General features: G+C 40.5%; 1 protein-coding gene across 2 annotated transcripts in view; it reads right to left on the bottom strand.

Annotated features, from left to right (window-relative positions):
• The window catches only part of LOC126457079 (mRNA (2'-O-methyladenosine-N(6)-)-methyltransferase), a 154,125-nt gene that overhangs the window by 105,728 nt on the left and 35,974 nt on the right, over nt 1-12,423 (bottom strand). For both annotated transcript variants that reach the window (XM_050093082.1, XM_050093083.1), the window contains one exon: nt 6,862-7,093. In XM_050093082.1, the coding sequence (XP_049949039.1) occupies nt 6,862-7,093 (232 nt within the window). The remainder of the gene's footprint in view (nt 1-6,861; nt 7,094-12,423) is intronic.

Here is a 12,423-nt window from a genome sequence, read left to right as displayed (position 1 = left end):
CGTCCATGTACTTCTCATTCATGAAGTTGGTGAAGGATGTTGTACCTCCAAATAGTGTCATATGCTTTTTCGAGGTCAAAAAACACACAAACTAAATGGTTTCGGTGTAAAAAGGACTCCCGTATCGCCGTCTCCAGTAGAACGGTAGAGTAGAACGGTAGCACCTGAAACCACACTGGGAGTGGCTCAAGTAACCTCGGGATTCGAGCAGCCAGACGAGGTGGCGGTTGACCAAGCATTCAAGAGTCTTACCCATACAACTAGTAAAGGTGACACTCCGATAACTGTTAGAGGCACTCCAGTCCTTACCTGGTTTCCAGAATGGAATTAAGATTGCCCTCTTCCAAGTCATGGGGTACTGTCCATCAAACCAAATCTGACTGAAACAAGAGAGGTGCTGACCTTTTGCTTCAGGTCACAGATGACGAAACATGGTATAATGGATCTCCTCAGGTGCTGGAGCAGTGTCTTTGGTTGCAGATAAAGCTGATTCCAGTTCCCACATGGAGAATGGAAGGCTGTAGACTTCTTCATTACGCAAGAAAAAATTGAGCTTCCTCATCTCCGCAGGCCGACAGAATACCTGAACAGCAGGAAATTGTCTGGATGACTTAGTAACAGTAAAGAAGTGTTCAGCTAAAACGTGAGCCATCTCTTCTGGCATGTCCACCAAGATCCCATTATTTGACAAGGCCGTAAGGGAATGTGGACTACCCTTGCCTGAAATCCATCTAATTGATTCCCAAACGTGCGCAGCAGAAGTGGACCGATTAATGGAAGTCGTGAATTCCCTCCAGGGAGCCCTCTTCCGTTCTTTGATCACTCGCCTTGCATGTGCTCTCACAGACCTGAAGATTGTCTGTAGTTGGACACCGTTTGAAGTACCAAAGATCTGTCCATCTCTCCCTGATTGCCAATTGACAGTCGTCATTCCACCACGATACAGGCCGTTCGGCCGAGGTGGTTACTGGACCTGGGGATAGACTCTGCGGCAGCCCTTTGGATCTCATGAGTGATATGGGCCACTGCCTCTTGTGCACAATCCTTTCATTCAAAAATAGCCTGTTGACTGTACTGTAACCAATGTGCCCTTTGTATCATCCACCTGTGTGGTCTCTTGCTGGTCACTGTCCTAGGCGGCAGACGAATCCACACTGGGAAGTAGTCACTAGAATGTAAATCTGGAGCCACTTCTCACTGAACTGAATCTGCAATAGCTGAGGAACAAAAGCAAAGATCAATAGCTGAAAAAGACCCTGTAGCTGTGGAAAAGTGAATCATCTAACCCGCGTTCAGAAGGCAGATATCCTCAGAATGGACAAGTCACTCGATCAGCCTACCTCTGGAGCACATTGTGGGCCGAGCCCCACAGCACACTGTGGGCATTGAAGTCCCCCACAAGAAAGAATTGGCGCGGAAGTGCCCGGAAGAGGTCTGCCAGTGCGTCCCCATCCAAAGTGTCATGGGGGGGGGGGGGGGGGGGGGGGGGGGGGGGTAGGTACAAATAACACACTGTCATCAAGAAAAATAGCCACTCCACCTTTAGCCCTGCTTACAGTAGTATCGTCTTTCCTGTATATGTGGTAGCCCCGTAATGTAGGTGTGTCTGTGACTTTAAAATGCGTTTCTTGTAAGCAGATGCAGAATGGTTTATCCTGAACCAGCAGCTGCAATTCTTCCAAATGTGAGCGACATCCATTCAAATTCTACTGCAACACAGAAGTCCCTATGGAAGCCATTGGTTAGCAATGATGGTTCTTTCCTTTTTCCCTCACATGGGGAGATTTACCGGGGAGGTCAGGGGGAACGTTACCCAGTTCCGTGTTCTCTAGTTCTTCAAGAGCATAGTCGCCATTAGAAAGGGAGAGCGTTTGTCGATCTGAATGCTTACCTACCACTTTCTTGGACTTCGTATTACTTTAGAAGAACGTTTTTCTTTACTGGCAGGAGGAGAAGGCTGCCTGGGTTGCTGGGAAGGCTTAGGTGGCTTCTGAAGTTGGGGAGTGGTATGTGGCTAACACTTGGTGCAAGAATCATAAAAGAAGGTTGTATACATGGAAATATCCTGGAGATATTAGAAGGTATCAGATAGATTACATAATGGTAAGACAGAGATTTAAATTGTAAGACATTTCCAGGGGCAGATGTGGACTCTGACCGCAATCTATTGGTTATGAACTGTAGATTAAAACTGAAGAAACTGCAAAAACGTGGGAATTTAAGGAGATGGAACCTGGATAAACTGAAAGAACCAGAGGTTGTACAGAGTTTCAGGGAGAGCATAAGGGAACAATTGACACGAATGGGGGAAAGAAATACAATAGAAGAAGAATGGATAGCTCTGACGGATGAAGTAGTGAAGGCAGCAGAGGATCAAGTAGGTAAAAAGACAAGGGCTAGTAAAAATCCTTGGGTAACAGAAGAAATATTGAATTTAATTGATGAAATGAGAAAATATAAAAATACAGTAAATGAAGCAGGCAAAAAGGAATACAAACATCTCAAAAATGAGATAGACAGGAAGTGCAAAATGGCTAAGCAGGGATAGCTAGAGGAAAAATGTAAGGATGTTGAGGCTTATCTCACTAGGGGTAAGATAGATACTGCCTATAGGAAAATTAAAGAGACCTTTGAGAAAAGAGCACCATTTGTATGAATATCAAGAGCTTAGATGGAAACCCAGTTCTAAGCAAAGAAGAGAGAGCAGAAAGGTGGAAGGAGTATATAGAGGGTCTATACAGGGGCGAGGTACTTGAGGGCAATATTACGGAAATGGAAGAGGATGTAGATGAATGCGTGAAGAGTTTGACAGAGCACTGAAAGACCTGAGTCGAAACAAGGCCCCGGGAGTAGACAACATTCCATTAGAACTACTGACAGCCTTGGGAGAGCCAGTCCTGACAAAACTCTACCATCTGGTGAGCAAGATGTATGAGACAGGCTAAATACCCTCAGACTTCAAGAAGAATATAATAATTACAATCCCAAAGAAAGCATGTGTTGACAGATGTGAAAATTACCAAACTATCAGTTTAATAAGTCACAGTTGCAAAATACTAACGCGAATTCTTTGCAGACGAATGGAAAAACTGGTAGAAGCTGACCTCGGGGAAGATCAGTTTGGATTCCGTAGAAATATTGGAACACGTGAGGCAATACTGGCCTTACGACTTATCTTAGAAGAAATATTAAGGAAAGGCAAACCTACGTTTCTAGCATTTGTAGACTTAGAGAAAGCTTTTGACAATGTTGACTGGAATATTCTCTTTCAAATTCTAAAGGTGGCACGGGTAAAATACAAGAAGTGAAAGGCTATTTACAATTTGTACAGAAACCAGATGGCAGGGACATGAAAGGGAAGCAATGGTTGGGAAGGGAGTGAGACAGGGTTGTAGCCTCTCCCCGATGTTATTCAATCTGTATATTGAGCAAGAAGTACGGAAACAAAAGAAAAATTTGGAGTAGGAATTAAAATCCATGGAGAAGAAATAAAAACTTTGAGGTTCGCTGATGACATTGTAATTCTGTCAGAGACAGCAAAGGACTTGGAATAGACAGTATCTTGAAAGGAGGCTATAAGATGAACAAAAGCAAAACTAGGATAACGGAATGTAGTCGAATTAAGTTGGGTTATGCTGAGGGAATTAGATTAGGAAATGAGACACTTAAAGTAGTAAAGGAGTTTTGCTATTTGGGGAGCAAAATAACTGATGATGGTCGAAGTAGAGAAGACATAAAATGTAGACTGGCAATGGCAAGGAAAGCATTTCTGAAGAAGAGAAGTTTGTTAACATCGAGTATAGATTTAAGTGTCAGGAAGTCATTTCTGAAAGTATCTGTACGGAGTGTAGCCATGTATGGAAGTGAAACATGGACGATAAATAGTTTGGATAAGAAGAGAATAGAAGCTTTCGAAATGTGGTGCTACAGAAGAATGCTGAAGATTAGATGGGTAGATCACATAACTAATGAGGAGATATTGAATAGAATTGGGGAAGAGTTTGTGGCACACAACTTGACAAGAAGAAGGGACTGGTTGGTAGGACATGTTCTGAGGCATCAAGGCATCACAAATTTAGCATTGGAGGGCAGCGTGGAGGATAAAAATCGTAGAGGGAGACCAAGAGATGAATACACTAAGCAGATTCAGAAGGATGTAGGTTGCAGTAAGTACTGAGAGATGAAGAAGCTTGCACAGGATAGGGTAGCATGGAGAGCTGCATCAAACCAGTCTCAGGACTGAAGACCACAACAACAACAACATGTGGCTTAGGTGGTAAGTCTACTGCTGATGGCTTCCGAGCGACATCAGTTGCAAGTGGAGCGTTTCCTCCACAGGTACAGCGACAAGTGTATGTGCTCATACTTGAATCTGTGGTCTGAGTTTGTGTGAAGGAATCACACTTAGCTACTGGTGTTTTAAGTGCTGATGGAAAAGAAGTTGCAAAAACCGGTGGTTGCATGGCTTTGTAAGCCTTTTCAGCTTCACCATAGGGTATGCGTCTCTGTACTTTCAACTCTTGAATTTTCTTTTCCTCGTTGTAAACCCCACACTTTCTGCTCTACACTGGGTGATCGCCAGAGCAGTTAACACATTTCAGAGGAAGTGTACAAGTATTCCCTGACTCTTGAGTGGAGCCTCCACAATTTCCACATGTAGCCTTCCTGTTACATCCCATAGTGGTATGGCCAAACCTTTGACATTTATAGCAGTGCATGGGGTTAGGAACAAACGGGCGAACCTTAAGGCGGATATAGCCGGCAAAGATATATTTTGGTAATTCGGGATTACTAAACGTTAGAATAAACGTTGCCAATTTTTCCAATTTGCCATTGACTCTCCTCATATAATTCCGCACCTCTTTGACGCCCACATTCTTCCACTCTTCACATAACTCTACAGGGTCCATCTCCATTATATCGGAGCAGGTAACCACGCCATTACTATAGTTAAGGTTGTTATGCAATTCAGCCTCCATTGGGTAGTCACCTAAGGCCTTAAATCCCAGAAGCTTAGATATTTGGGTGGAATTAGCAGTTTCTGCCAAAAGTGTTCCATTACGTAGTCGTTTGACACTTTACAGAGACCCAGCAATACCTTCCAATGCCATGTTAATATAGAAAGGGGATATCTTCTCAAGGCATCCCCCGTTTTGCTTAATTACAATAAAAGTGTTATGGCACACTAATGCCCTGTTACTATTACTCGGAGACTTCTTTCCGGGAGGACTGACCAACCAACCTCTCTTTGAGGAGGGGGTGTAGGTGTTGCCTGATGGTGCACCCATCTCATCAGGAGTAGTAGTTTCATGAGACAGTTCCATAATGATCCCACGAGACGCTAGGGAAACAACCGTCGACCCAGGCAGAGCCCTGAATGCCTGAGCAAGCCTGATTCCACCGGGGTGCGGCAGGTGCCCCAGAGGTTGCTCGGTAAAGACTGTTTCACCTCAACAGCCATTCACCTCCTCAGCACGTAGCACACTTGAGGTTGAGGTTTTTTTTTTTATAGAGGTGGGTACTTCCTCGCAGTCCAAGCATTGAAGCCAAGACCCCCATTCTCCGAAACAGACAACATTCCACCGCTGCGCCACATGGTGGTCGTTAAGTATGACCAGAGCTTATGGTAACAGAGGACTGGTGGTGCTTACCAGTCCCCAGCTCAGGAACCCTGGGGTCGCCAAGCCCTTACTCAGCAAACTAATGCTGAGCCCCTGAGGGAGAAAAATTGGAGTGGTTGTGTTCAAACACTGCCAAAGTTGAGGCACATAAAGACAATCCAGTGGAACTTACATTTACTGGCAGCTGAATTTACCACTGTCTAATTTATGATCTACTGATGAATTTGTACCTACTGAGAAAGCCCTAGAAGAGACTCAGGAAAAGTGGCATCGGGCAGGAAAAACATTAAAGCAGCCCATAGGCATCATAGGCAGGAAGCTTACATGAGGTATTTTGCCGGGGTTAATACTGATGGGGAAAATCTTACGAGAGTTTCAGGAACCTTACCAAATTCCTGAATTTTAGCCTCCAGTGACAGGTCTTTCAAAGAACATTGCAACAGCAAGGAAGTGTCTAGATCACATTTCCCAGATCAAACCTGCATATGGCTTGATCAGTATTATATTTAATGTATTACATGTACATTTGTTGGAAACATTTTTGTAAATTTCTTAAAGAAATAGGGGGGGGGGGGGGGGGGAGTGCCTGGTCTCAGGAGGAAGACTGTGCAAATGAATTTGTGGCACAACTGAGTTTCACCTCACTCGGCACGTGGTGCCAGCAATGAGAGTGAAATGCTAGAAACTGAATGTTTCAATGAAATAGTGAGAAACTACAAAGATAATTTTTAATGCAATTTAGAAAGTAATGAAAAGCCCTTTTTTCCCCAGAAACTTACCATCACACCTGCTGCAAGTACTCTGCAAGTTCTTTGCGCCAATGCAGCCTCTCACACTTCATTACCATGTACAGCAAAAACAAAGGGTGCTTTTCTATCACATTTAAATGAAAACAGATTGTTGAAAAAGAAGAAGCGTCACTTATTACTTCCCTTTTTCAGAATGAAGAACAAATGTAATCTACTTTTGTTAACAGTTTCTGTTAACTGCTTATGAAAGGATCTAGAATATTAATAGCAATTTAGTCCTTGTTTCATGGACTCTCTTATCTTTCACTTACAAATTAACTTTCAACCCATTCACTCTCTACATCATCTTTACAACAAGTGTTGAAATATAGTTTTTTAAAAATATTATAATGGAATTCTTAAATCAGAAATCTTTATAAGGAAATACTGCAAGATTTTCTTCATTTACACAACGCTACACGGGAACTGCTTCAAACATGGACAAAATTTACCTCGATTCAATTGTCTTCTTTGCAGCTTCAGCATAACGTGAAAGTTGTTTTCTTGCATCTCCAGTAAACTTGGGCCGTACAAGCTTTATTGGTATATCATTCATTATTTCCCTATACATAGAAGCCGAAATCTCTGGAAAACAATTACTTGGAAGCAAAGGATCACAACCTGTGTCAATAACTTTTCTCTCCATTAGCCAACGATTAAATGAATCCTTAGGTGCATCGATTGCTGGAAATAGAAAAGAAAGTATTGTTCAATAAATACTTAAAAATAAGAATAACACATAGAACTGATTTTTTGAAACACTGATACTTCCTATGTAAAAGACCTATTTGAAAAATATTAAAATTAAATCATAATATGAATATCATATAGAAAGTGGCTTAGTTAAAGCATGTAAGTGATGTGTTGAAACAGTCACACAGAACCACATTTATGCTGTGTGTGTGTTTGTGTGAGGTCTACCCGTTGAGGAGTTTCATATAATCTATTTCCCTTCGTACAAGTTCTACTAGGTTTACGACAACCATTAACATTTTTATAAACACTTACAGATTGCAAAATCTCATCTTTTACCCCTTATATATCTTTTGAGATCATGATTATATTTGATAATCATGATGGATGACAAAAAAACATGGTAATGATAGAAAATGTCAAGGATAAAACATGAAAAAACAACTGAGGAATTCAAGAATTATGTAAGTAGTAAAGACTGGAAGGAATTACACAATACAAATGGTTTAAATGGAAAATATATTAATTAGTCTGCTACTGTGAAACTTGTTACCCTAAAAGATAAGTATTTGCATAATCTTGGAGATGCTGTGCCCCTTACATTTGGCACCCCAAAACTGTCCATGATCCAAAGTGCTGATATAGCACATCTCCCCACCCAGATTTGTATAACTCGGCAGCAGTAATGACAATAATCTCCCAACTATCCAAGTCTGCTTTAATCAGCTTGCAGATTATTTGTGCATAGTTCAGCAAATTTTCAAAAAATTAAAAATGAAGCCTTATTTCAATAATTAGAAAAAAAATTTCTGTTTGGAATACAAATTTCTGGTTGTTATAACATCCACAGTGACACCTATGAACTTGGATGTGATCAAAAGATAACATGAAATGTGTGTTCGGTGGAGAATGTGAGCATAGATAAAAAAAAATTGAGAAACCCATTATCGTTCACATCAAGGCATTGAAGTGCTTTACTGTTATTAGAGAATGCAGGACAAAATCCATTTCACTAAACCAATGTTTCAACTTACCAAAATATGGGAACTACAGTTAAGGAAAAAGTAGATGAAAAAAATACTTTTGATCATGTTGAGCCCACATCTGACATTAGCCTTAATGATTAATGATAACCACCTCATTTGTATTTGTACACACTTATTGTGTTATGGTCGGTTTTGTTTCTTTGAACATCGTCAGCAAAACTCAGTAACCTGAAGATGTTCAAATAATAAATGAGTAACAATATAGCTGATATGGTTTTCATTAATCTTTAACATAAATGAAAAAATAAGCAGAAAGTGAACTGAAATTAAGTGACACAAAACAAATTGTGTAATTGTATAAATAAGTTGTCAGTTTCCAGCGGGTAATGTGCAGCTAATGTAGAATGTTTCATTAACACAATGAATAGCAGTTTCGTGTATTACAGATGATCTATGTTTCTTGGTTATCTGGGCTCTGCATTAACCTAGATAATTGGGACTTTGGTGCACAGCAGGCCATTAAAATGCTGCCTCAGGGCAAAGGCAGCCAGGACCACTCATGAGCTCGCCTGTGAGCAGGTGCAGATAGCATAGGATACTCATCATGTAGTCCTATTGCAAGTGCTCTACACATGCAAGAGCCACTTGGCCATTCTCATGCACAGCTTCTCGGCCAGTGCAGTATGATTGCGTAGGCTACAGCTCAGCTGCCAGACTGCCCACACATCAGCCATTTCCCCACTGCTGATTGTGAGTGCCCGACTTCCTATGGGACAATACTCTACTGACTGTGACACCAGAAGTGCTATATCTTCAATGCAGTAGCCAGCAGCTATCTCTACAACTGTTCATAAGCATGTATTTAATTCTAGGTCATCAGAATACTGAAACGTGTTTTAGCTGGTAAAAACTGTAGCAGTGAACACAGTCTAAGGGAGGGGGAAGGGGGGGATACTGAAACGTGTTTTAACTGGTAAAAACTGTAGCAGTAAACACAGTCTAAGGGAGGGGGAGGGGGGGGGAAGAGAGAGAGGGAGGGAGGGAGGGAGGGAGGGTGGGAGGGAGGGGGAGAGGGAGAGAGAGAGAGAGGGGGGGGGGAGAGGAGCTTTTAAACGAAAATAATGAGTTGATTGCAGATGGCTCCCAAGCTGCAGACTATTTTTATACTTCACCAATTATCAGATAATTTAGGATTGGATAGTGTCTTAGTGGATGGCCTATACTTGTATGTTCTAAGAAAGAATTCCAAAAGTTTGATAAAATTTGAGTATATCTAGTATTAATGTCATCAGCAGTAAAAAAATCACCTCTAATTATTTACAATGAAATATAAAATAAGCTAATGTTGTTCATCTTCACATAGTAATATACAACACCGCTTATGCAATATTTCACAACAGACATAAATACTTTACCATCAACCCATTTTACAGGAAATGAGATACAATGGCAAAAGTTACTGACCTCCTGCTATCAGCATTAACAAAAATGAAAATGGTATGTATAAATACTGAATATTGACCCCACTCAGTACAAAACAACAACATTAGTACCATTTTACATCAAAAAAGCTTTTGAGCACTACTTTTCTAACAAAAGAACTCACAGTCTCACACACACACACACACACACACACACACACACACACATATATGTACACTCATACATTCACATGGCCAAGGTAACACTGATTAATTATTGATACTTGATCACTGAAAGCAATTAATTGAGCTGATGGAGGTGGGGAGGGGTTAGGGAAGGACACAAGGAAAGGGTAGCAGGAAAGAGGTGGGTCTTTGGACAAATGACTCCATCTCCGCACAACAACATAAAAATACTGCAGAGAGTAGAGCAAAGAGAGATGTAGGAAGAAGGAGAATAGCAAAAGAGGGGGGAAGAATGAGAGAAATGGAAAAAGGTGAAGATGAAGAGGGATAAAAGGAAGGTAGAGAGGTTGAAAAGAGGGGAGAGAGGACAGGTGGAGATAGACAGAGAGAGAGAGAGAGAGAGAGACTGCCCACATTCGGAGAGGGGGGAGGGGGAAGAGTGACGGGAGAATGGCATTGCATGTTCTGGATGCAGAAGGACTGATGTGGACAAAAGAGAGAAGGGAAAAGGAAAGGTGAGGCAGTAGAACAGGTTAGCTGAGTTAGAGAAACTTGTGCTGAAAAGGAGTATCCAGATGGCCCAAATGGTGGTGTAGGGCAACATGGGAAGCAAGCTCTTCTGGATCCAAAAGCAATCAAAAATTGCCAAATAACATTAATGACTATCTAAGTTGTCATGGACATTAAGAGATCAGAGGAAAAAGTGGCCACAGTGAGGAAGACATTCAAGTTAAGAGATCAGAGGAAAAAGTGGCCACAGTGAGGAAGACATACAAGTGAAGCCCTTCAAAATCAACAAGGCAGGCTGAAAAAGTGACTGGGATTACATGCTATGCTGTGCATGCAGTTCTCCACAAAGAGTAACATTACGGACTGTGAAAGCTGTTAACTTCTCCCCACATTAGTAGACTCTATCTCTTGGGACATACCATGAATGCTGCAAGATACCCGCAAAAGTTAGAAAACTTTTTAAGGTCTACACTTTTTGAATGGGGCAAGTCCCACGAACTGTTATTAATGTAAGTTGGATCTCCCTCTCATAAAACCTTGCCCATAAGACAATGTCTTGATGAATGCTTCAAAGGATGCTAGAAACGTCAAGGATGTCCCACAGTATGGTCACCTCACTCCAAGTGATTTCTTTCTATGGGCTAAGGAAGAAGTTTATAAGCAAGCCACAAATTCTTGGTGAACTTGAGAAGAAGATCCATGACATCATAGTTGGTGTTTGTGTTGAGTTCTTGAGGAAGGTCACAGCAAATGTACCTGTTCATTTAAGACAATGTCTAGAAAATACTGGAGCACATACAGAGTTGTAACTTTTGGAATGATAACGGTATACAATAAACTCCATGTGAACAAAAAACTGAGTTTATATCTATAATATTTTAGGAGGAAAAATATTAAAAAAGGTAAGTAACTTTCTAAGCATCCTGCACTATGGTGAGACCCTGGATATGCTTTTGTAAAGGCTAGTTTTTCCTTATTGTAACAGATATGAATAAATCACCAATTTTTCTTTACTGTTGATCAGGATCTAAGAGGACTCCAATGCTGATACTTGGTGATTCTGCTCAACATTTTAACTACAACAGCTGAAATGTGCTCATTGTAATGCAGATTTATCACAATTTTATGCCAAAGTATCTCATAAAGCTCATTGTGATAAATTTGGATTATGCAGCTTGTATCTTACGACATAATTACTTTTTTATGCTAATTTTTCTCCTGATTATCCAAATAGTTACAGACTTAGAAAAGATTAAAGAATATTCAAAATATGTATTCATCAATTTTGTCTGATTTTCAAAAGGCTATATCCAAAATGGATCCTCCTCTCATATTTGATTTTTTTTTTTTTTTGCGCCATTGAAAAGAGCTCATTTTGTTTGGTTAGGAAAAGGTTTCTTTCATTTTTTAGGCAAACCAGTCCCATGATAACAAAGAAGTTTAAAAGCATGCTTTGACTGCTATTAACAGTGCAGATTGTGCAGGGTTCTTAAATATGCACATTTGAAAAGGATGTACAATCTGTTACTAGTCGTATTTCATTTTTTTGAAATAAAAGTTAATTTTCTCAGCCATTGAGTTTTGGAAGTAGTTTGTATGTTCATTTAGATTGTTTCTCACTATTCTGGAATGCACTGTACCACCTTTCACCATCTATGAATGTGCAATTTCTTTCAAGGAGATATATCCAGCATTTTTACATTCCACAGTTGAAAACAAAATCAAGTGGAATAGAGAATGAAACTGTAGCTTGGTGGATGTTCAATGCTACATTTAAGCGCAGTATAGCATTGGTTTTGGAACTAATTCTGCTTATCACCTGACAACATTTTATGGTACTTTCTGAGACACTTCTTTTGTAGTCCAACTTTGGGGTGATAATATCTAAATCTGCAATTTCTCTCACTGCTCTGACAACTGCAACTTTTCTGTTCTTTAACTATAAGCCTATGATCTAAGCAGTCAGGACATGCCTTACTTGTGCTGCATGTTTGAAAATCTTGTAGATCAAAACCCCCAGTAGCATGCAATTGTTTCTTGAATTTCTCTAATCTTTCTTTTTGCATAATATGGCAGCTCTCATTGACACATGTAGAGATTTTAGAGGAGATAGTCTGATGGATGTGCTTCTTCTGCTTTATCTTCTGACTGTGATGAACCTGGCTCCCCCCCCTTGTTTTTACTGCAAATTGTTTTTGACATGTTGGGCAAATTTTCT

This window comes from Schistocerca serialis, chromosome 2 (genome assembly GCF_023864345.2).
Source record: "Schistocerca serialis cubense isolate TAMUIC-IGC-003099 chromosome 2, iqSchSeri2.2, whole genome shotgun sequence".
Taxonomy (NCBI): domain Eukaryota; kingdom Metazoa; phylum Arthropoda; class Insecta; order Orthoptera; family Acrididae; genus Schistocerca; species Schistocerca serialis.
The sequence above is the reverse complement of the archived record's forward strand: the minus strand, read 5'-3'. Positions and strand labels throughout refer to the sequence as shown.